The sequence below is a fragment of the Giraffa tippelskirchi genome, chromosome 7, assembly GCF_054371585.1.
Source record: "Giraffa tippelskirchi isolate mGirTip1 chromosome 7, T2T-mGirTip1v1.2.pri, whole genome shotgun sequence".
In the NCBI taxonomy this organism is placed as follows: Eukaryota; Metazoa; Chordata; class Mammalia; order Artiodactyla; family Giraffidae; genus Giraffa; species Giraffa tippelskirchi.
The window spans coordinates 128916285-128941566 of NC_137281.1; the positions used below are offsets into that span (position 1 = coordinate 128916285).

Sequence of the window (25282 nt, forward strand, 5' to 3'; positions counted from 1 at the left end):
CTCTTCAATCTGCCCTAGAATTACAGTATTAAAGGTGCTGGTGATTCTTACTTAGGTTTCAACAGAGTACCTGGATCTTTTCTTTTCAGTTTTAGTCTGTGTTAAAAATGATACTCTTCGTCATTAGATAAGAGTAAAGCCGTTAGCCTTAATTTTTTTTCCCTTAAGATAACATGATACCCTAAGAACTGCCATTCTAAAATCTTACATAAAATTCACTGTCACATGTGTGGGAGCTAATATTTTTTAAAATCTCAATTTCTTTTTTGGGGAGTTTGAATTGTATTTTATTAAAATTCTTTTTATTGAAGTATAGCTGATTTACACTTGTTTTGGTTTCTGGTGTACATAAAAGTGATTCAGTTATACATATATGTATTCTTTATCACATTTTCATTGTAGTTTATTACAAGATATTGAATATAGTTCCCTGTGCTATACAGTAGGATCTTGTTTATCTAATCTTATTTTTAGATATTCTGTTAACACTGAGCATGAGATGGGTTGTTGTTTTTTTTAAATGAAGATGAGTTTTATGAAGAACAGTCCAAAGAAGAGAATTCCAAAGTGACATTTTAAAATTTATCTAAAAGAACTATTTGATAAGAGGGGAAACTCATTTTTTAAGATTTGCTCTTTGACTAATGCTTAGAATTTTTCTTCTTGTTCTGAAAAACTCTTTAATTTTTTTTTTTTAAATAGTCTAGAAAGCATACATAATGCTCAAATCCTCCAAGCTAGGCTTCAGCAGTATGTGAACCAAGAACTTCCAGATGATCCAGCTGGATTTAGAAAAGGCAGAGGAATCAGAAATCAAATTGCCAGTATCTGTTGGATCATAGGTAAAGCAAGAGAATTCCGTAAGGACATCTAATTTTGCTTCATTGACTATGCTAAAGCCTTTGACTGTGTGGATCACAACAAACTGTGGAAAATTCTTCAAGAGATAGGAATACCAGACCACCTTACCTGCCTCCTGTGAAACCTGTATTCAGGTCAAGAAGCAACAGTTAGAACCAGATATGGAACAATGGACTGGTTCACAATTGGGAAAGGAGTACATCAAGGATGTATATTGTCACCCTGCTTATTTAATGTATATGCAGAGTACACCATGAGAAATGCTGGGCTGGATGAAGCACAAGCTGGAATCAAGATTGCCAGGAGAAATATCAATACCTCAGATATGCAGATGACACCACCCTTATGGCAGAAAGCGAAGAAGAACTAAAGAGCCTCTTAGTGAAGGAGAGAGAGAAGATTGAAAAAGCTGGCTTAAAGCTCAACATTCAAAAAAGTAAGGTCATGGCATCTGGTTCCATCACTTCATAGCAAATAGATGGGGAAACAATGGAAACAGTGAGAGATTTGATTTTCTTGGGCTCCAAAATCACTGCAGATGGTGATTGCAGCCATGAAATTAAAAGATGCTTACTCCTTGGAAGAAAAGCAATGACAAACCTAGACAGAGTATTAAAAAGCAGAGACATTACTTTGCTGACAAAGGTTCGTATAGTCAAAGCTATGGTTTTTCCAGTAGTCATGTATGAATGTGAAAGTTGGACTGTAAAGAAGGCTGAGTGCTGAAGAATTGATGCTTTTGAACTGTGGTATTGGAGAAGATTCTTGAGAGTCCGTTGGACTGCAAGGAGATCCAACTGTCAATCCTAAATGAAATCAGTGCTGAATATTCATTGGAAGGACTGATGCTGAAGCTGAAACTCCACTAGTCTGGCCACTTGATGGGAGGAACTGATACATTGGAAAACACCCTGATGCTGGGAAAGATTGAAGGCAGGAGGAGAGTGGGACGACAGAGGATGAGATGGTTGGATGACATCAGCAACTTGATAGGCATAAGTTTGAGCAAGCTCTGGGAGATGGTGATGGACAGAGAAGCCTGGTGTACTGCAGTCCATGGGGTCGCAAAGAGTCGGACATGACTGAGCGGCTAAACAATAAAAAAAGCATATGACTGTGATGTTGTATTTTTGGTTGTCATTATGACTCCTGTCTTATCTTGGCAGACCAAAGAGCCAACTGTTTGGTTTTTCCCTCTGGTCATTTTTTTTGTCAGTGCTAGTGAAAGAAGAGATAAAAGATTAGCGTAATTTTAATTTCTTTCATTTCCACCCTTCTTTAACCCCTTCCTACCCAGCAGTCAGAATTCCAAGTGACAGTTGAAAGATGAGCAGTTTAGTTATAAAAAAATTTCAGTCCCTTTGCCCCATGGATGTTTATCCTGGAGGAAACGGTTGAGCTTATTGAAGCAGAAACCAACAATGGTACCAAGTTGTTGTTTCTTTAGGTGTAGGAAGCAGAAAGATAACAAATACCAGGTAAGGTAACCTGCTTATGTACTAAAGAAGAAAAGACTTCATTTGGATGTAATCCTGTGAATAGATGACACAAATAAATCAGTCACTAAGATCTCATTTATTCAGAATAAAACAAAACTTTTTTTAGGGGGGGTGGGAAATGTCCTGAGCTGTATTTTTTTTGAGCATCATGAGCATCATCCAATACTCATTGGAAGGACTGATGCTGAAGCTGAAGCTCCAATATTTTGGCCACCTGACGGGAAGAATTAACTCATTGGAAAAGACCCTGATGCTGGGAAAGATTGAAGGCAGGAGGAGAATGGGACGACAGAGGATGAGATGGCTGGAACAAAGGAACAACATGACTTTTTATTTTTATTCTAATACTTTTGTCAGATTCAGTGGAGCTTGGTGGGCTACAGTCCATGGCATCGCAAAGACTCAGACATGAGTGAGCAACTAACACATACAACAAGATTATTAAGTAAAGATGGTAGAAGTAGAATATTTTTTTCTCTTTTGCCCTGCAGCCTTGTTGTATTTTATTGCAGAAAATTTCATTACTGTATAAGATGTAGTTTTGAAGATCACCCAGGGAGGAGAAAATTGGGTTGGATTAGATTAATAATATATAAAGTTAAAATACTGGATTGATACTAAATTGGGTCAGTTTAATACAATTGGATATTCATTGAGCAATTGACGAAGAGTACTTAAACTGTAACCTTGTTAAAGGATATTCAGTCCACTAAATTTTTACTGAGACTATGCTGGGTACTGTGCTACAGTGTTAAGGCTATAGAGATGAATAAGACTTCATTCCTGCCTTTGAGAATATGGGTGGAGATAGATGTATACATAGAAAATTGTGATGAATAAGATTCTTCTTTTTTTCCAAAAATTCTTATAGCGTGGGTAGGTTTAGATGAAGAGATAATTCTACCTGAAGGAGAATAAGGATGAAGAGGCACCATAGAGAGGGGACAATTAAACCTGATTTTGAAAAAAGCCAAGAATTTGCTGAGCAGCTAAGGGGAAATCCAGGCTAAGGGCATACAGTATTAAAAGTCATGGCAGTGTGTGGAAAATTGGCATATTCAGGGCATATTGTGGAGGTGCAAAGTATGAGGTGTAAGAAGAGACAAGCTTGCTAGGGCCTAATCATGAAGGCTGTGTAAGGACCATGAGCTTGATCTATTATGTGGGTGTGCTGCTGAAGGATGTTAAAAGAATGAATAAGCCTTTTGTCTGATATTTTAGATGAATCATAATGGTATCCATGAGGTGTTTGAATTTATATAGTAGTGAAGTATACAGTACTAAAGCTGTAATACAACTAATTGATTAAGCTGCATATAACTAAGAATAGTATCTTTTTTAAATTGAGTTACAATTGACATTAATTTCAGGTGTATAACATAATAATTTGACATTTGTATTACTGTTAAATGATCACAATAAGTCTTGTTAACATCTGTCATCATGCATGGTCACAAATTTTATATTGTTTTTATGTGAGATGGGATTCATGAAAAATGAAGATGGACAAAAGTCATCTTGATGAAAGGTTTATAAACTTATTGCATGATTTTTCAGTTTATAATCATGATTTAATATATTTTTGACATCTCCTTTCCAGTGGTGGGAAAGATTTTTTTCACATTGAGAAATCCTCCTGTACCTCTTACAATATAATGCTTGTGAACTAGAGGCAGGGTATTATGATATTTGAGGTGTGTAAAGCTGGAGACCTAACCTAAGGTATTGAAGAAAACAGAGTTAATTTTTAGAAATATTTAATAAATGGAATCTTAGGATTAGGATTTGGTAATGGAAAAATTAATAGTATTTGTGAAGAATGATTGTAATAATGGTTTTAGTAAAATGGGAAAAAATTACAAAACTAGTAGAATTAGGAGAAAGCAGGTAGGGAACAGAATGGGTAAGAGAGAATGTTGAAGGGAAAAAGACCCTGAACCTGTTTTGTTAGATTGCTTAGCTGCCTGAAGGCCTAGGACTTCCAAGGGGGTGCCCTGCTTCTGGACACATAGTAAATTATAACAATGAGGAATTTGTGTGTATTGAGGGAATGCTAGAAAATGGGTCAAAGATGGGGATCAGCTCACATGTCATGTTTTAACGTAACAAGGAAAATATGTGCTTGTGTTTCTTTTGCACTTCACAGTCAGTTTTAAAACATTCTGTATATTGACTTAGGTGGTGGTTATGTGAAATCTGCATGTTAAAAATTCATTCAGTTGAACACAGGTTTTGTACACTTGCCTTATACCTTAGTTGAAAAACAAAGATGAGAAAGAGCAAAGCCTCTTTTTTGGCCTACAAGGCCTGAACCTTGGAATTTTAGATTTGAAGAATTAATGTAAAGGAGAGGCAAATTCTGTTCTTATCCTTAAGATTTTCTTTTACGGTAATTAAAAACTTACTCACAAGGGTAAGTTTGGGCATTTCCAACCCATTTTATACTTCATCTTTGTCTTTTGTGTAGCCCCGTCTCTTGTGTTTTCTGAATGAAAAAATTCTTTAACTATTAGCAGTCTTTAAATATGCATCATCTTCCTAAAGTTTGGATCTATTTAATTTTCACAGAATTCTCTTTCTTAAGTAGTTTTATTTCATGCAAACTTGGTAAAAGTATCTTTTTTTTTTTTTTTTTTTTTGGTGATTTTGTTTTAGCCTAATAAAGATGTTTTGGAACAAATGGAAAGATGGTAAGATATTAAAATTATTTTTAATAGTTTAATGACTCATTTCTACCAAGTCTGAGATAACAGAATGATTAACTATATTAGTGTAAATTCTTAAAAATTTTTTTGTACTTCATAAGGGAAGAGAGTGATGTACTGTTGATTGCTTTGGCATTACATTAGGTTTGTGAGAGTCATGTATGGCCATGATTTACTTGTTTAGGCTAGCATGTAAGCATGCATTACTTGAATACATTTTATTTATTGGTAAAGAGGAAGAACCCTTGGACCAGGATTGAAGATCATCAGAAACCTTTCTAGAATTGAAAGTTTATAAAGAATGATGGGCATAGGAGTTAATCCATGTCAAATATTTATTTAGAAATCATGTCATTTTCCTTGAAATGTAGTTCATACATGTGTTTTAAATTTATTATTTCAGCATTCAAGAGAAAGATGAGAAGTTGAAGACTGTAGAAGAATTACTCGAAACTGGACTTATTCAGGTGGCCACGAAAGAGGAAGAGCTTAATGTAAAGCATATTGTATATTTGTTTTACCTGTGATTATTCAGTGACATAAAGAGTTTTCGCTGTAACATGTAATGTTTTTCCCATAGCTTTTAGTTACCCACATTTTATGAATTTATATGATGTTCTTTTTTCATTAAATTTAAGATTTTATTATAAATAGAAAAATGTGTGGTTGACTGTAGCTTTTACTGCCTTAATGAAGTAGATACTGTTGTTATGGTTTGTAGTGGCTTTCCCACCTCCATCCATGCCCGAGTTATAACCAAACAGTAACTAGTTACAATAGTAACTAGTAGAGTTGATAAGTTCATGAAATAGTGTTAGAGACCAGAGAAACGAGAAAATGAAGTTCCATTTTATGGTTATCATTAGCCTTACCTGAGTGTGTGCTAGGTTGCTTTAGTCGTGTCCGACTCTTTGCAACCCCATGGACTGTAGCCCATCAGGCTCTTCTGTCCTTGGGATTCTCCAGGCAAGAATACTGGAGTGGGTTGCCATGTCCTCCTTCAGGGGATCTTCCTGACCCAGGGATCGAACCTGCATCTCTTATGTCTCCTGCATTGGCAGGTGGGTTCTTTACCTCTAGCACCACTTGGGATGCCCCATCGTTAGCCTTAAGTAACTTAATTTGAATAGGATTGCTGGAAGAAATAGGGTAAACAGTGTATTTGATTTTAAGGCGAGAAGTGACTTGACAAGTGGTATACTTGATGGTTTTCAGGTTGTGGAAACATAAGTAGAAATACTTGAGAGGATAATCAAATTAAAACTCGATTTGGCTGGCTCTGGAAGTTATAGAAGTGTAGACATGTAGAGGGGCCTTCAGAGAGGAAAAGAAGCGGCTAGAGAAAAATGAGAAGCTACTATATTTTGAAGCTAGTTGTTTTTTCAGAAAATTAAAGTATGTTGTACTTATGTGTCTTTGAAAAGGCAATAAGAACAGAAAATTCATCTTTGACAAAAGAAGTTCAAGATTTAAAGGCCAAGCAAAATGATCAGGTAATTAAGTAGATCCTGCAACCTTTCTCTTTTAAACAGTGGGCATACCTGTTATCAAATACAGTAGCAAGTCTTTTGTTTGTGCCTCCCTTCTCCAACATGGCATCTGTCAATTGTAGTTTTAATCTGTGATTGATTGGTGACTTGATTGTGAGTAATAGGAGTTGCAGTTTAGTAAACGCTGACTTTATGGCAGACACTGGATAGAGTACTCTAGACAGCATGTCCTTGTTCGTTACTATAATGATAGATGGTTTTGAATATACATATGTAAAGTAAAAATTCTAAATAATAGTAAAAGAGGTTACCTATCTTCTCCTTATATGGTTAGGATCATTGAGTTAATAATTTCAATATTTATACATTGATTTTTCTTTTGACCTACACTTAACCATAAGTAGCTTTAAAGCTCCTTACTTTCCAAGTGCTTTTCCCAGGTTTATTTTTCCCAGATTTTGGTGTAGTAGAAAATTTAATTTTAAAAATAACATACTTTTCTATTTATGACCCATTTATATTTTGAGCGTATTACTAAGTAGGATACCCTCCTATTTCTAGGTTTCTTTTGCATCTCTAGTTGAAGAACTTAAGAAAGTGTAAGTAATGACATTATTAAGCTGGTCTTTTTCTTTTGCTCCATTTTCTTTATGCTCATAAGTCGTATTTTATTGTGCAATTGAGGTGGCTAGGATTTTTTCATTGTTGGAATAAGGCAACTTAGCTGTGCTTTCCCAGTGCAATTTGTGATTGTTAAAAATCAATTTCCATGATGGACTCCCATTTATTAACTTAGAGTATCGAATTGTTAATTTTGTTTATGAAGTAAGAACTATTAATGAACAGATTATACTGAATAGAGGTCAGTTCTTTATATGTGTTGTTTTCTTGAAGTGTCTGTAAGGTTTAATGCTATAATTGTATATAAGTTCTGCTCTAGCTTTCAGAGCTCTCTAGAAGCCTATATTGTTGAGAGGAACTCAGTTCTCCCCAGTATTCTTTGGAATACAAATCTTACATGCCCTGTGCTCTTTTGAAGCATGTCACCAGCTTTTTGTGTGTATAGGCTGCAGCCATCTAGTAGTTACTGCTTAATTCTTGTTTAGGAAGAACTCTTAAGAGTTTTTTCCTGGCTGCAAGTTGCTCTTTTACTTAAAACGGAGAGAATTGATTTGGTGAACTTGTTCATGGTTTGGTGCTGTTTTTATATCTTAGTGATGGGTCTTGATGATTTCTCTCCACATTTAATACTGCATTTCCTTATCTAAGGATCCATGAAAAAGATGGAAAGATCAAGTCTGTGGAAGAGCTTTTGGAAGCTGAACTTCTCAAAGTTGCTAATAAGGAGAAAACTATTCAGGTATTGAGAGAGATAAAACCTATGTTTTGTTTTTTTGTTTATCAACTTTAGTGAATACCATTTAATTTCATGTGTTTGTCTGTACATTGCATTTTATGTCAATTTCTGTGTTTCCATTGTCCAATCTTGTCTGTTTTGTCATTGTCAAGGATTTGAAACAGGAAATAGAGGCTCTAAAAGAAGAAATAGGAAATATCCAGCTTGAAAAGGCTCAACAGGTAAAAATCCCAGAGCCATAGCATGACAGATTTATTAGTGTATATATATTTATGAACTCTTTGGTTTTTTTCTTGTTACTCAGAAAAAAACTTTTTAGTAGTGTGTTGTAAGTATGTTGGGTTTTGTGCTTATTATTTTTGCCTGATTTGAGAAAATGCCCTTAATATTTGAATCAATATACCTTTTAATTGTTAAAGTTCTTTTTCTGGGAAGTTTTCTGTAGTAATGTTTATTTTAGTTTGCCAACTTAACAAAACAAAACACTTTGGTAAACTTTTTTTTTTAAATGCATGTTCCAAAATATTTTTGATATATGTTTTACTCAACCTTTGCCTATAGAATAAAGTACAGATTTCATGAGGGTATTTCAGAGGTAGATGTGGTTACTGGAAATAAGTGTGTAGTTTTGGTGAATTTAATCTGATAAGGTTTCATTGAAAGAAATATTGAGATTGCATGGAAGAGATGATTCATACATTTATCCAATAGATGAATTTAGAAATGTTTACTCAGTTCCTCCTACTTATTAAAGTATTGTATTATTTGTTGGAGATAAATTGTTGAATGAAATAAGGTATGAGGAAATGATTAAACTCCTAGTAGAGATTGAGAATTCAGAAAGTCCCCTCCTGAGGAGCTGATACCTAAGCCAAGAAGGGACTGTGAGAAGACAGTGGGGAGTACAAGATCCTATTGTATTGTGTATGATAAGAGGAGAGTAAAAGAGAGTATAAAGAATACTCCAGTATTATCTGGAGAATCCCCATGGACAGGGGCCTGGTGGGCTACAGTACATGGGGTCGCAAAGAGTTGGACATGACTTAGAGACTAAGCACACACTTAGATAAAGTACTGTTGAGTAGTTGGCCTTGAAGACTGGGAGGGATAGGTGCTCTGACATTGTAGGGAGGTATGTGGACAGTTAATATTTCTAATTTTCACAATTTTAGGTTTTAGAAGTATCACTTTCCTTAGACTTATCATTCGTAATTGTATTCCTTGTCTCTTCTCCCCCTACACCTCCTGTCATTGGAGTCAGGAGAGGGTGAAATCAAGTCATCTCATTTTGACATGAGTAATTCAACTAGGATCTTTGTGATTTGAAATGTACACATTTTAAGGTTTATCATAAAGCCTGGTAAAGTAAACTGAAAGAAAATGAGTTACTTTTTTTCTGCTTCTTTGCATTTCAGTTATCTATCACTTCTCAAGTTCAGGAACTTCAGAACTTGTAAGTACCATCTTCCTCACTTCCCTTTAATATTTCTTTTCCACAAGTTAGATATAAAATTATAATGAAAATCCTAACTCCTTTTTATTTGATTTCAAGTAATATTTTAAAGAACATCAAATTATATCTTAAAGGCCTCAGATCTTAAATTTTTCATTAGCATTTAACCTACAGGTTTACTGATGGAAATGGGGATACAGTGGAAGTCTTATTTTTCTGGTTTATAATCTAAATATGGCCTTGAACTGATATGTTGCTCTTTGCTCATTTTAATAGCCACTGTGAAACTGGTTATATATTTCATACCCAAACTAGTTGTAATAAGCTAAATTTGCCAGTATTGACTTAAACAGTGTGTTAATGGGTGGAAATAGAGCTGCTTCTCAGTTTGATGTCTCCACTATCTTATATGCCTTTATACGTAAAATATTTATGTTTTTAGTTTATTTAATCAATTTGGGTTATGAGTACGATCTGAAATATACTTTTCCAGTCTCCAGTACTTTTACTTTGTTTGGTCTTTAGTCATGTAACCTTTTCATTGATAGTTCTTATTAACTTACTGTTAGATTAAAAGGAAAGGAGGAACAGATGAATAACATGAAGACTGTTTTAGAAGAGAAGGAGAAAGACCTAGACAATAGAGGGAGACAGTTACAGGTGAGAAGTTAAAAATAAAAGGTAACACCCCTTTTTATACTTCAATATCAATTTTATTCAGACTTATTCTTTTTCAGGATCTTCAAGAAGAAAATGAATCTTTAAAAACTCATATTCAGGAGTTTGCACAGCATAATTTTCAAGAGGTATAGTATAAACAGATTGCCAGCATATTTTATAAAAAATGAAGAATCTCTACTGTACTAGAAAATAAAGAAGTTAATATATTCTCTGAGGTTTTTTTTTTTTTTTTGCCATAAAAGTTACTGTGGTATTGTAGTTTTATTGTTGTTGATAAAATAAAATTAACTTTTATTCCTGTCAAATCTATTACTGCCTCATTTGTCAACCTGAGTCTAAAAGCATTTCCTCTCCTTACTTTTTCAGATAGACTCATTCTCCTTTTTAAGTGTCTGTTGTTTAATTGTTATATTAATCTGTAATCCTTAAACAAATGGATATTAAAAATTAAAGAAAATTCATTCTTTGTTTTATGAATGGCTCAATCTTAAATCTACCACAGATAATTGTGTTTTTATTTTATTGGTGACTGATTCTATAATATGTTGTAGAACCTGATCTTTTTGATGTTAGAATAAAAAATGTGAAATCTGTTTCTTAGGCATGTTCTGCATCACAACTTGAAGAACTTCAGATTGTGTGAGTACACTTTTAGCCAGCATTTTAAAGAGGAACTTTTCAATATTTTCTTGAATGTCCTTGAATATTATGATGAGTTTCTTCTAAGTCTTTAACTTTCTTGTTACATAGGAATTATAATCCAAGGGTAAATAAATCTCTATTTGGTGTAATAAAACAGAGAACTTTCAAGTGCTTTCAGATACCTGGAGACTATCCTTTCCAAATTCTTGAAATGTATTTTCTAAAATGCTCTGTTAATGTATTAACAGAGTATTTCTGTTAATTTAGTATTTCTGGTAATTTCTGTTAATATAGACTGGTTTTAAGTTCTCTGTCTCTCTTTTTGAATGAAGTATATAATTATTGTAAAGAAAGGTTAAATTTATTTCAAATTAAAATCATTTTTATTACTTGAAAGATCAACATCTCTGGATTAACCAGAAGATAATCTTAGCCATAATCTTGATAATGAATATGGAATCTTTCTATAGAAGTAACTTGCACTTTGGGGAAAGTAGTATCTTTTGTCATGTCGGTGATATTGTGCTAAATAGTAAAGATATTCAGTCTAATGAGCCGAATAGTAAAGATATTCAATCTAATGAGCATAGGCTTCCTAGGTGGCACTAGTGGTAAAGAAACCCGCCTGCCAAGGCAGGAGACAAGAGATGTGGGTTCGGTCTCTGGGTCAGGGAGATCCCCTGGAGGAGGAAACAGGAACCCACCCCAGTATTCTTGCCTGGAGAATCCTAGGAACAGAGGGGCCTGGCGGGCTACAGCCCATAGGGTTGCAAAGAGTCAGGCACGACTGAAGTGACTTAGCATGCACCTAGCATACATGCATTGAGCATAGGAAGTATTAATCTGTTCATCCTAGAAAATTTTTATCCTATGAAGTCTGTTCTGTTAAATTGGTCTAAAGTGGTAAAAAGTATATCTGGACTTAATCTTTTTGGCCTTCTATTAGTTACTTTTAAGAGATTTTTGCTTAGATATGATTTTTTCAGTCTTTATTGTTGTTTAAGAAGTGGCTCTTTGAAGCTGTTATCTTTAAAGAAGTAAAATATTGAAGATATTTGTTAAGTCATTATCTTTATGGAGAAAAAGGGGATGTCTCTGTTTGTGGCACTAATATTGCTCATTTGTACAACTGTTTATCTTGTGGGCTTGTGTAACTGTTGAGGTGCTTTTGTATCATTTGCAAATAGAAAGCTGAGAGACATATTTGAGGCCTGTTCTTAGTGGTATGGTGGTGGTGGTTTAGTCGCTAAGTTGTGTCTGACTCTTGAGACCCCATGGACTGTAGCCTGCCAGGCTCCTCTGTCCACGGGGATTCTCCAGGCAAGAATACTGGAGTGGGTTGCCATTTCCTTCTCCAGGGGATCTTCCCAACCCAGGAATTGAACCCAGATCTTCTGCATTGCAGGCAGATTCTTTACCGACTGAGCTACAAGGGAAGCCCTCTTAGTGTTATATAGATCATTAAAGTATGATTTTAGATTTATTTCTACCTCACATTAAAAAATTAATACAATATTTGGGGGAGCACTTTTACGTTTACAGAGAAAATTGAGAGAGCAGTACAGAGAATTTCTGTATACCCTCCCCTCTCATTTCTCTTCTTATTTACATCTTACATTAGTGTGGTAATCTGTTACAATTCATGAGTGAAGTCAGTATATTGTTATTAACTAAAGTCCGTAGTATCCATTAGGGTTCAGCTTTGTGTTGAACATTCTGTAGGTTTTTGACTAATGTATAATGTATCTATCATTATAGAATCATAAAAGAAAAAGTTTATTGTCCTAAAATTCTCCTATGCTCCTCCAATTCACCTAACTAAATATAACATCTTTGTAAAAATTCTAGGTTGAAAGAAAAGGAAAATGAAATGAAGAGATTAGAAACTATGCTAAAAGAGAGGGAAAGTGATCTTTCTAGCAAAACAAAGCTGTTACAGGTAAATGTGTTTACTTAAAATTATCATGTGAATTACTGTCTTTGCATGTTTGAAAACAATTTTAACTACTAAAGAAGAAGATAGAATACAAAATGACATTCCCTCCCACCCAGATCCTGGGTCTGGATCTGGGTGGATCTGCTCCTCTGCTCACTCAATTAATAATCTTTTTGAGATATTTCCACATAAGCACATTTTTATCTTTAATGTTCAATGACGTTATATTTTTTGTATGATTGTATTGTTATTTATACCACCAGTCTTAGTTTATGAATACCTAGATTATTTAGAGTTGTGTTTCCTGTTAAAACAAGTCTATGGTGAGTATCCTTAACACACACACCTTCTGTACTTAACAGTGCTATGCTAAGTTGCTTCAGTTGTGTCCAACTCTTTGCCACCCTAGGGACTGTAGCCCACCAGGCTCCCGTGCCCATGGGATTTCCCAGGCAAGAATACTAGAGTCAATTGCCATTCCCTTCTCCACGTGGTCTTCCTGACCCAGGGATTGAGCCCGCGTCTCTTATGTCTCCTGCATTGGCAGGCTGGTTCTTATACAGTACTGTATCTGTATTTAAAATTCCTGCAAGTGAACTTTTGGGTGAAAGTTTTATGCAGAGGGTTTTTTTCCTTCTTGAAAGTGATAGTTAAAATAGAAAATAGTGTCATGTCATCTTCATGTAGTTAGTATTGAAAGTCCTTATAGAACTTTGTTTTGAAGTGGTAGAAGGTTTTAGATGTCTGCATTGTCTCATACACGTATGTGAGAGTTGGACCAGAAGGAAGGCTGAGCGCCGAAGAAGTGATGCTTTTGAACTGTGGTGCTAGAGAATATTCTTGAGAGTCCCTTTTACTGCAAGGAGATCAAACCAGTCAATCCTAAAGGAAATCAGTCCCGAATATCCATTTGAAGGACTGATGCTGAAGCTCCGATACTTTGGCCACCTGATGTGAAGAGCCAACACATTGGAAAAGACCCTGATGCTGGGAAAGATTGAAGGCAGGAGGAGAAGGGGATGACAGAGGATGAGATGCTTGAATGGCATCACTAATTCAATGGATATGAGTTTGAACAAACTCGAGGAGGTTGTGAAGGACAGGGAAGCCTGGTGTGCTGCAGTCTATGGGTCGCAAAGAGTCTGACATGACTGAGCGACTGAACAGCAACAACATTGTCTCACATACTTGTGTTCACATTTTCTGCTCCAAGGGTTGGTTCTGACACATTTCCTTTTGTTCCCAAGTAGATTCATTTAAAATTTTGTCAGATAATGCTAAATTGCCCTCCCAAGTGTTTTTACTGATTTACACTCTCTGATAGACTGAATTACAACTAAACAACTAAATTACACTCAATTAAACAACTGAACTACAACAACTAAATTACATTCTCCAACAGAGAGCCATTCCTTTTCATCCTCATCAATACTGATGAAGATGAAAGATTTGATATTCTGCTTGAAAGATGGTTAGATTATTTTAATTTGCATTTGCCAGTGAGAGAAGTAGGGCTCCCCAGGTGGGCTCATTGGTAAAAAAATCTTCCTGCCAGTGCAGGAGACTGTAGGTTTAAATCCCTGGAGAAGGAAATAGCAACCCACTCCAGTATTCTTACCTGGGAAATCCCATGGACAGAGGAGCCTGGTAGGCTACAGTCCATAGGGTTGCAAAAGAGTTGGATATGGTTGCTACCAGTGACTTAGTGACTAAACAAGAGTGAGAGAAGTGAAGCACTCTTCATTTGTATATGAGTATTTGTAACTGAGTTTCCTAATTTCCTCCTCTTGGTTGACTTTTTTTTTTAAACTAATTTAGTAAGATCCTTTTTACATAATAAGAGAAATTAGCCCTCTGTCTTATGTGGGGCAATTGAAGTTTTTCTTTTGACTTCCTTTGTCCATTCCCCCCCACCCCCACCTTAGAAGTTTAAAACTTTTATGTACTCAGATATAAGTAATCTTTTGAGTTTGAAGTCTTGAAATTTATCTCTCCTTCTATGATCATAAGAATGTTTTCACATGTTTTCTTCTAATACTGTTTATTTTTGCTTAGATGTTTTATTGACATGTAATTTAAGTTACGAGATTAGCATTTGAATCTTAAAAAAAGAAAAGACAAGCTACATTTTTAAGTAATCTGTTATTACTTTACTGCAGTGGTTCCCCCCACCCCCACCCCGGCCCCAATATTTGGAGACATTTTTGGTTGTCACAGCTGGTAGAGTGGTGCTATTGCATCTAGTGGATGGAGACTATGGATACTGCTAAACATCCTGCAGTATGTAGGACAGCCTCCCACACAAAGACATATCCAGTCCAAAATTTCAGTAGAACTTGCCCTACTGATAGTAAATTCTTACAGGTGTTTGGGTTTGTGTCTGGATTTATTCCATTGAGACATACTCACTCCCCAGATAGTACAGAATAATTTAATTATTCCAATTTTATGCTTGTGTGTGTGTTAGGTTGCCTCAGTAGCATCTGACTCTTCATGATCCTATGGACTGTAGCCTGCCAGGCTCCTCTGTCCATGGGATTCTCCAGGCAAGAATACTGGAGTGGGTTGCCATGTCCTTGGGCCTCCAAGGGATCTTCCCCACCCAGGGATCAAACCCGCTTCTCCTATGTCTTCTGCATTGGCAGGCGGGTTCTTTACCACTCTTGCCACCTAGGAAGCCCTATTCTAATTTTATACAGTGTTTTAATATAGGGCTTACTATACCATTTGAAAGTCTTTATTATTTTAGAATTTCCCTGGCTTGTGTGATATGTTTTAAAGTTTATATTGAAAATAAAAATCTCTGTATTCATGTTTAATTTTTGTTTAAATAGGAAGTACAAGATGAAAACAAATTGTTTAAGTCCCAAATTGAGGAGCTTAAGCAACAAAACTACCAACAGGTAGGTTCTGTTAGATGCTTTGCCTTTTATTTATGTGGCAAAAATTTTATGACTCATGACTTTTGCCTTTTCATTGTTTCATTTATTTATAACTGTTTATCAAATTTCCTAAAATAGAAAGCAGTTTGCTATGTCATAGCCAAGATATGATAATCTATAGTTTATAAAGTATCCATAATATTACTATATATATATTCCAGCTCTGTTTTGTATCTGTGTGTCTGTGTTTTCAGATCCTTTAGAATGCTTTCCTTAGCAAGTCAGATAAAATCCTTTAGAGGTCAGTTTAAAACTGTGTGTATGCCTTACTTCTTCCCCTTTTCTCAGAACATCTATAATGGGAGAGAAACTAAGAAATATGTAATATTATAAGTAATAATTTACCACTATTCGGTATACTTTTTCAAAGTATAATTCTGCTTGGTAAAAATATGATGTATATGTTTTTTTAATTAATGTTACCAAAATAGTCTTTAAATTAATTTATCTTATGTATGTATATGGATAAACTGGAAACTATTTTGAAGGACAAAAGAATTAGTGTCCTTGTCATCAAGAAGTTTATAGTAGTTTACTTTGGGAGATTGTAGTCATCAAGAATAAATACTGTATATGAAGGACTATGTACATAATATGTAAATACTATGTAAAATTTTTTACATGCAAGTTACCTAACCTTCATTAATTTTTTTTTGTTTTTTTTTTTACTTTTGGAAACTTAATATAGTCAAATATGAATTGTGCATTATGAAAATTTAAGGTATTAACTCAGTGCTTTGCACCTGATAGGAAACTGATATATATTTAAGTGAAAAGTTTTAAGAATATAGTGACAATGAAGATTTGATTTAACACTCAGCACATTTTATAAATGTGTGCATGTTTTTATTAAAATTACTTTTTGATGGCATATCAATTATGCTATAGTTTTACCTTTGGTGTTGTCATAATTTATGTCTGAGAAGAGTTTTAATTATTTGCAGTCTTCTGGAAAGCTTTGTTTTAAAGTAACATTGAACTCTTTTAATAGGCATCTTCTTTTCCCCCTCATGAAGAACTGTTAAAAGTGTAAGTAATAATTTTTATTCACAATTTGAAAAGTGGTAAATTTTTGTTACTAAATAGTTCTCAGATAAGCAGTTTAATGTAATTGTATATGCTCCCCTACTTTTTATAGTTCTATTTGGATTTCTTGGATAGTAGATCAAAGAGCTTAGCTATGCCTTTGGCTGAGCTAATGTACCTTTTATGGTATTAAATATTTGGATTTCTTTGAACATTTTGTTGAGCGTGATACTGGTTTTTTAGGCATTCAGAAAATATCTAATCACATATGGCTGTACTTTGAAGCCTTTACTAATTTACCTTAAATTATCTCACTTATTCTATTGATATCATTATGGAATTGAACCATGCAAATTTTGGTTTAGCTTCTGCATTTAAAAAAGCAAATCTTGTAATCTTTATGGTTGCTCTCTTTTAAGGAGTTTTTTTGTTTTTTTTTAAACTGAAACATTTTTATTGTGGGTCTGTATTTTTCTCTAAGAGGCTGTATTTAAGGTCATTTCAGATAAGTTGGTATGCTTCAACATGTTAAATGTCAGCCACATTAAGTGTATTCAGTAATATATCTATATGTTCTTCCATCTTGACTTGTTTGTAAAGTTGGTGGTTTACAAAGTTACTAGTTTAGAATTATTTACTGTTAAATTGGGTCTTGAGTTTGACTATGTAGAGCAAGAGCCAACAAGCAAACTTCTTTTTAATAAATGGCCTGATAGTGACTATTGTAGGCTTCGTGGGCCACATAGTTTCATACTCTATTTTTTCCTTTATTCCCCACAATTCTTTAAAAACATAAAATCGGCTCTTGGCTTGAGGTCCATACAAAACCAGACTGTGGGTCTTTCCCAGAACTCTAGTTTGCGAACCCCTTATATAGAGCCTTATTCTTAGGGAAGAGGTATTTGTAATTCAGTTTTCTACCCTAGCTACTTGTCAGCTATAACAGAATCAAAGTATAAATCTTTGCCATTTCTTACTGCATTTCTGGGAAGTAACTAAGTCATTTGACAGAACCAAAATAACATGAATCCTAAGACTGTTTTAAAAGTGAAAAGAGAACACCTACCTTATGTTAATGTCATGCTTTTATTGTGGGTTAGCCACTGAAAGTCATAATTGATTTCATTACCTTCTGAAAAAAAAATTTAGGGGAGTGGTACATCACTTTTTACTACATCACTTTTTACTCTTGTGAAAATAGCTGAAGCTTTGACCAATTTGACTTAGAGATGGAATGTAACTTTGCTTACAAAAATTGCTATTAAACTCCTGCTTAAGGTGTTCTAATTTTCTGTGAGCACACTAAAAGCGAAAAATAAATGTGAATAAAATGTAAAAAAAAAAAAGAAAAAAGAAAATAGCTACTTCACTGCCCTAGTTAAAAATAGAAGTAACTACAACTATAGCAGTTCATGTATTCATGAACTGTTTCTTAGAGGATGATTTCTTTTTAGCATAAATGTCAACATATCATATTGTAAAGTTTTATTTATTTCTGAAAATAAGAAGTCATTCTGAAAATAGATTTTCTGTGCTAACTGTAGTTAAGCTTAAAGAGTTTGCCTAGGTTACTGCGTTTTTCAAAGCATCACCTACTTGCTGTTTTTATTTTGTAGTAACTAATATTATGTTCACTGTTTACCTAAAATACTGTTATATAAATCCATTTTCTCGTTTAGAATTTCAGAAAGAGAGAAGGAAATAACTGATCTCAAGAATGAGTTAGATTCTTTGAAGGATGCTGTTGAACACCAGAGGAAGAAAAATAATGTAAGCAAGCCTTTATCAGAATAAAGCTTATTATTATTTCACTGAAATCCATGGATTAGAATTCTTTTAATCTACCTTTACTTTAAATTTCTTAATCTTTGTAGGAAAGTATTGTTTTGTGTGTAGGTTTTTTGAGATTATTGGGGAAATCACTTTATTAGAGAGTGGGTTTTTTTTTAATAAATAAGTGAAAAGTCCATTTTGTACACATTTGAATATTTAAATATTCAAGCTAGAATTATTATAGCTTCAGCTTAAAAAAAACTATAGTTTACTTTCTGTTGAAGTTTTACTGGAAAATTATTCTTTCAGCTCATTATCTTAAAGATTTTTCTTTTTTTGACTGGGCTAGCCTTTTTGTAAACTATAAAAGTAATGCCAGAATTCAAACTTAGTATTTTCAATAATTATATGTCTTTTGAAGTCTCTGGCACTTCCCTTTTTAAACTGAGAGGTGTTTTCAAATTTTGGTGATTAAACATGTTAGAGGCCTCACAACCTGAATACATTTAGGTTAGAATGGATGGGATAGTGCCCTGAGAAATATTGACAAATAGTAAATTTAGATAAGTTTCTTAAAGTCTCTTTGATCAGAAGATGGCACCTTTAAGTAGAACACAAGCATTCTTGCTAGATGAAGAATTTTTGCACACAAAAAGTTTTATTGTTAAGACTTGAGCAAAGTTAGAAATGTTATTGAAATCTAAGCTGGTATTTTCTAATGAAATTTGATTTTTCAAAGTTTGCATTGATTTGTTAATTTAACACGTTGACATGTTTCTGCTCCCCTGAGTTTGTCAAAATTAGGTACGTGAATTGCCCTTTGTGTTTGTAACATTACTAATAGCATTGCTTGGCCAGAAAACCTGAGATGAATTTGCCAGTATTACTGTTAACATCTTAGCTGTGTTTTATGATTGGAATTTTAAGATAAGGAAGGCATAGTAATGCCAGTTTAATGCAGCAGCAGCAGCAGTGCTGGAGGCATTGCAGTGTGTGAAAAGAGCCAGGACACTGGAGGCCAGCAGGTTGTGACGTCAGTCTGTTCTAGTTCTGCCTCCTCATTTGCTTTTTTTACACGTGGTCACGTTTATTAACTTACCTGAGCTGTGGTTTTGCCATCTATAAAATGGGAATGCGTACCTCTTCGGGTTGTTATGAGGGTTAATGAAAATTTATGTGAAGTGCCAGGTACAGTGTTGGACACACAAGTAAGCATTCAATACATAGTGGTTATTGGCTTTTTGTTTTTAATCTTTTTAGATTTCTAAATCTGAAGAAAGACTGAAATATAGCAGATTGTCCTTATTAATATTTGCTAATGAAATGCTGTTAAAATAGATCTTTGAGAGCTCAGCTTCTTTCTCTTACAAAAGAATGGGTTTTATAGTTTTCTAGCCTCCCTGTTTGTCTTGATCAAGTAGCTAGTGCAGTTCCTGTCAGGTTGTTTTTTGGTATGCACATTCGACCATGCCAAGAAAGATAGAGAAATACAGTGAATTCCTATGTCATTCCTAGGTAGACTTGAAATATGTTGAATCAATAAAACATATTTAGGGGAAAAATTGTTATGCTGCAGTGGAAAGTCCCATGAATGATATTGGGTCCTGTTTAAAAATCATATTTAAAGACTTTTTTAATACTTGTGTATTTGTTCTGTCCTTAATCCTTTGATATTCGATGTACTTGAAATTATTATATTTGTAGTCTTGGTTTCTGTGCTTACTTTTGAATGCTTTCTTCTTTGTCTTGTGTGCATAGTAATTAAAGCTGGCATACTTGGTGTGTATACTAAAACTTGGGAAGTGGGCATCTTTATTTTCTCATTCAGACTTCTAAACATTGCTTTTTATTTTTTTGCTAATATACATATTTTCCCATTGAAATAATTTTGCAGTAACCAGCATTTAAATGCAGTGCAAAATACTGATGAAGCAAAAAGCAAAAATATTTCAATAATGGATAAACTGAAATCATTCTTTCTAAAAATGATTAGGACCTTCGGGAGAAAAACTGGGAAGCAATGGAAGCATTGGCATCAACTGAAAAATTGCTGCAGGACAAAGTGAACAAGACTTCCAAGGTTGTAATGCTAACTCCTAGAAACAATCCACTGAACAGAGAAAATCTGCAGCTTGTCTTAAAATCCGACTAAAGCATTTAATTTTACTGCAATTTAAATATAAAATCTCCTTATCATCCATATTTATCACCTCTGTCATCTCTGCTATTTTCATTTACTCCTTGAAGCTTTAATTTTGGGCATGCTGTTTTGTTGTGATTACCTGATTTTTTGAGCTTTGATGATTACTGCTTTAAGCTTAAGAGTCTCAGGAGGCCTATGCTACCCATGTAAGCTCTTGTCAGAGTGTACCTCTTGGGTTGGTTAAAAGAACTTGGTGAAAACTCTGAGCAAAAAAGTCTAATCTAATTAACAAACACACACCCAGTGGATTCTCCTAGATTCTCTGAGGCATACCAAGATGACTCAAACAAGGTGGAAAAGGATGAAAGTCTTCAGAAGTACAGGGAGGGGATCAATTTTGGGTGTGTTATTGGGCATGATCCCTTAGAAGAGATGAAATTAAACTAGGTTTTTAAGTGGCTGGACAGTAATGATGCATATATGTTTAGTATACAGTATTAGCATAAGGGATAATTCTCTTAACTGGAGTATATACTCCTATATATGTTTCAAGTACTCCTGAAACATGTATCCCCCTCTGTCTTACAAATGATTAAGAATTCTCCCTGAGTTCAAGTTGTTCCATGGATTTAAAGATTTCTAATCAATTATAATTGAGAAGTTGAATTTAAAGATTGAGAGAAATAAATGGAGCAGTTTTAAGAATTTTGAAAATTCTTACCAAGAATAAACTTGGAATAGAATTGTTTAATTTTTGTTATGAGTAAAGGTTCATTATGTTATTCAGTTCGGCATTCTAGAAGTATCAATATTTTGTGTGCTAAGGTAATACGTTGAATTTTAAATGTAGGTCTTTATGACATTTGAAGGACTTTTTAAAAAATAAAGCAGAGTAGAATTTTAATAAAAATTTTAATCAAATATGTGTTTGTAGTTATATTTCCTTTAGTGTAATGGGTTTGTGTTTAGTTATGTACTTACTCATCAGGCCCTAATGTTCACTAAAACCTTGATTTGGGAAAGCTAGCAAATATTGGGACCAGAGAAATCTAGGCCAGGGAATAGAAAAATCTAGGCCAGCTTGGATGTTACTGTTTCATTGTCAGTGGCTGCAGTCAGCTTTGTCAGCAGTAGGGGTTCTGTATAGTTTCTGATTGTTTCTATAACTTTGGTTTTCACTGTGAAGAGCTCCCTTTTAGCTTTTATTTTGTTAATGAGGCTGATTATCTACAAAGTGCTAAACTCTTAATATCATTCTATTCCTACAAGAAGTTATATACCACTTGTCATAGGCACCCTTGCATGTTATAATTCCAAAAGAAAACTAGAATTTGTTTCACCATGTGTTTGGTGATGAATATAAGAATTTATCTATGTTTCAAGCCTCATCACCAAGTGCATGATGGCCTCTTGCATGGCTAATGATCTATAGAGCATAGACTTTATACTCTTTCTCTGTTTTAATGTGTGTATTTAGATAGTCCTGAGATAGCATAGATGTAAAGTGATACTGATTAACCTATAGATTACAAGTTGTACTATAAGGAGTAAATGTTCTTGAGGAGCCACTGTAAATGACAGGTTCACATGAAAGACATTTCACACATATTACACTTAGATAAAAATAGTAAGGAAATTGTGATAGTAAGGAAATAATGATAATGATGCAATTTTCAATTATATCTTTTCCAGATTTTAAGGTGGAATGGATATTGCTATTCACAACCAAACTACTATGTCAAATTAAAACTTTTTACCTAACTTGTTAGTACACCTTTGTTCTTGTTAGTTACAAATTAGACACCTATTTCCTTTAGTTAGATTATTTTTCCCTTGGGGAATTTTCAAAAAATTTTCTGTCCCACAGTCTCTCTTCCTAACTGATTTTCTTTAGAGATTGCTCTACTGCTGCTATGCTTTGTTGCTCAGTCATGTCCGACTCTTTGTGACCCCATGGACTGTAGCCCGCCGCTCCTCTGTCCATGGGATTTTTCAGGCAAGAATGGGTTGCCATTTCCTTCTCCAGGGTATCTTCCAGAGCCAAGGATTGAACCCCTGTCTCCTGTGTTTCTTCAATTGCAAATGGATTCTTTATCCGCTGAGCTATCAGGGAAGCCCACCACTTCTATGGTCAGATGATAAGAATGAGGTCTTGATTGTTTCTGAATCAGCTGTTAATCATTTTCCTTAAATGATTGTACCTTATTTTATGCAGTTAGGTGGGTATATTTCTGAAAAATAGTGGACTTTATTGAGTTATTGAAAATATTCCATTAAAACTCATTGAATTATTGAAAATACTCTTTTAAATATTCCATCTTTAAAATCCTGCCACTAATCTGAGTAAAGTAACAGCATTTTGTATGTACAGAATATGGTTAATCTCTAGGTTCTTATTGTGTAACTTTAGATTTTTTATACTATTAGATTTTCTTAAATTGAAGTGTGTGCATCTTAAATCTGTAATAGATCTTAAATCTGTAATAGATTTGAAAGATCAGTTTAAATAATGCGGGAAAGATAGGCTTGATATCTTGCTAGCTTGCTTGCCTTGTCACCTGTTGAACTTCACCAGTGTTTTGAGATGATTTTCTTGGCTTTGTTTAGATGTGTATTTTTATAGATGTCTTTTTTTTAATCTTGTAGAGATAATTTGAATATTAGATATTTATTTTTTGTGTGATCAAATCATTATCCTAATTTTGACAAACTGTGGCTTTGAATTAATAATTGACACCCATTAAACTTGGATTTGAAATCACCAAATCTAGACATGCATTTGTAATACTTATCTTTAAATTTACAGCTGACAGAGTCCATGCATATGTGTCAGAATCAGTTTTCTTGATGTATGGCATTGGTGAAGTAGTATACCATCAATTTTTCCTCCTTCTCTTTACTCCTTTTCTCATATGTACACCTGTCAAATTTTGGTGGTTCTTTTTTCCCCCTTTGTTTAGCATAAATAGCTTCACATGACCTTAAAACTGGAAGTATCAAAGTTGCCATTTTAATCCCATGGTATTATCGTCCATCAGTGATGTATTTTTAGAAAGAGACTTGCCAGCCTCAGTTATGTCACCCAGATGCATATTTTTTGCATGTAGCTTGTTTTAGCTGTAGGAAGTGTTTTTTGTTTTGGTTTGGTTTTTGAATTGTTCCTGGAGGGGTATCACTTGATGGCACAGAAAATGTTCATATTGTCAGATATTGCCTTAGCTTTATTAATATAAGACATTATTTGTTACTTAGGATGCATTTGAGATTTTGCAGATTTTTTTCTTATGTAAGCATTTTGATATTTCAGAATGAGAAATTTGAACATTTGTCAGTAGTAAGAATTTTAAAAATACCATTGCCTTTTCTTCCTTTAAGCTTAAAAGATGGTAGCTTTTTTATTTTTCAATTCTATAATCTTCTGAGTTTGACTTGGTGCTTCCTCTGCTTTAGGAAAGACAGCAACATGTGGAAGCTGTTGAGTTAGAAGCTAAAGAAGTTCTCAAAAAATTATTTCCAAAGGTGTCTGTCCCTTCTAATTTGGTAAGATTAATTTATTATTTTTTAAAACATGACATCTTTATCATTATTTAAGGAAGCTGTGAATAAGTAGCATCTGCACTCTGCACTTGGTTTTAATGGTGTGCTTATCACTCTCATTTTTAACCTAGGATGTCTTGAGTAGTTAAAATCAGTTAACTTGGTTCAAAATCATTTATGTTGTTTTAATTGATACTTTATTGTAATCTATAAAATTTGTAAGACATTATTTAGGTTATAAACATCATAAATGGGAAAGAAATATTTCTTCATAAGTCAGTAGTGGTTGAACGTGATGGTTGAACGTGAAAGTGTTAGTCACTCAGTTGTGTCCTACTCCTTGCAACCCCATGGAGTGCAGCCCACCAGGCTCCTCTGTCCATGGAATTCTCCAGACCAGGGTATTGGAGTGGGTAGCCATTTCTGTCTCCAGGGGATCTTCCCGACTCAGGGATCAAACCCTGGTCTCCTGCATTGTAGGCAGATTCTTTACTGTCTGAGCCACCAGGGAAGACCCAATAGTGGTTGATAAATCAGTAATATTCTTAAGGGCTTTATTAAAAATAGAACTTAATTTTAGATGATTCCTTCTTAATTTTAGGAACACTATTTTAAAAAGTATCTAATACTAAGAACCAGGCTCTTTTTATTTCAAAACTTAAGATTTTGGTCATCTGTTAACTTTTTAAGCAAAAGTCTTGAAGATGATTTGGAATAATTTGTTTTATTTGAGATTGTATGTGTTTTAAATGGGAGAGAAAAGTTTGCTTGATTCAGGGAATATAATGAATATTTGAAGGCAGAGAAAGAAAGCCAGTGAGTGTGCATGTAGTTTTCTAAAATGATACTATAGATGTTTTTTTCTTTTAATGGAAAATTATACATACAGTCAACAGTAGAGAGAATAGCGTAATGAGCTTGATGTACCTGGTATCTCACCTGATCAATTACCTATATGACATGCATTGATACTGACAGTCTTGTTTTACCTCTAACCCTGTACTTCCTACGTTATTTTGGAAGAAGTCAAACATCAGAGCATTTCATCAGTAAATATTTCTAAATAATAAGGATTCCTTCAAAAAATACTATTATTATATTTTTAAAAAATTTCTTATACATCTAGTCAATACTTGGATTTCTTCAGTTGTGATACAATCTATTTTAATGAAGTAATAACAACCTATTGTAGTTTGTTTTAGTCAGGATTCAAATAAAGTCAACATGTGATTGATTT

General features: G+C 34.1%; 1 protein-coding gene across 50 annotated transcripts in view; it reads left to right on the forward strand.

Moving 5' to 3' along the window:
* The window catches only part of KTN1 (kinectin 1), a 108056-nt gene that overhangs the window by 61525 nt on the left and 21249 nt on the right, over nucleotides 1–25282 (forward strand). For 14 of the 50 annotated variants that reach the window (XM_081509541.1, XM_081509530.1, XM_081509559.1 and 11 more), the window contains 15 exons: nucleotides 5016–5050; nucleotides 5469–5559; nucleotides 6490–6558; nucleotides 7117–7154; nucleotides 7825–7915; nucleotides 8065–8133; nucleotides 9328–9365; nucleotides 9935–10025; nucleotides 10103–10171; nucleotides 10648–10685; nucleotides 12537–12627; nucleotides 15459–15527; nucleotides 16558–16595; nucleotides 18272–18362; nucleotides 23959–24048. In XM_081509541.1, coding sequence (XP_081365667.1) covers nucleotides 5016–5050; nucleotides 5469–5559; nucleotides 6490–6558; nucleotides 7117–7154; nucleotides 7825–7915; nucleotides 8065–8133; nucleotides 9328–9365; nucleotides 9935–10025; nucleotides 10103–10171; nucleotides 10648–10685; nucleotides 12537–12627; nucleotides 15459–15527; nucleotides 16558–16595; nucleotides 18272–18362; nucleotides 23959–24048 — 1008 coding nt within the window. Of the gene's footprint in view, nucleotides 1–5015; nucleotides 5051–5468; nucleotides 5560–6489; nucleotides 6559–7116; nucleotides 7155–7824; nucleotides 7916–8064; nucleotides 8134–9327; nucleotides 9366–9934; nucleotides 10026–10102; nucleotides 10172–10647; nucleotides 10686–12536; nucleotides 12628–15458; nucleotides 15528–16557; nucleotides 16596–18271; nucleotides 18363–20358; nucleotides 20449–23958; nucleotides 24049–25282 lie in introns of all 50 variants that reach the window. The other 36 variants (XM_081509524.1, XM_081509519.1, XM_081509537.1 and 33 more) reach the window with 7 other exon arrangements.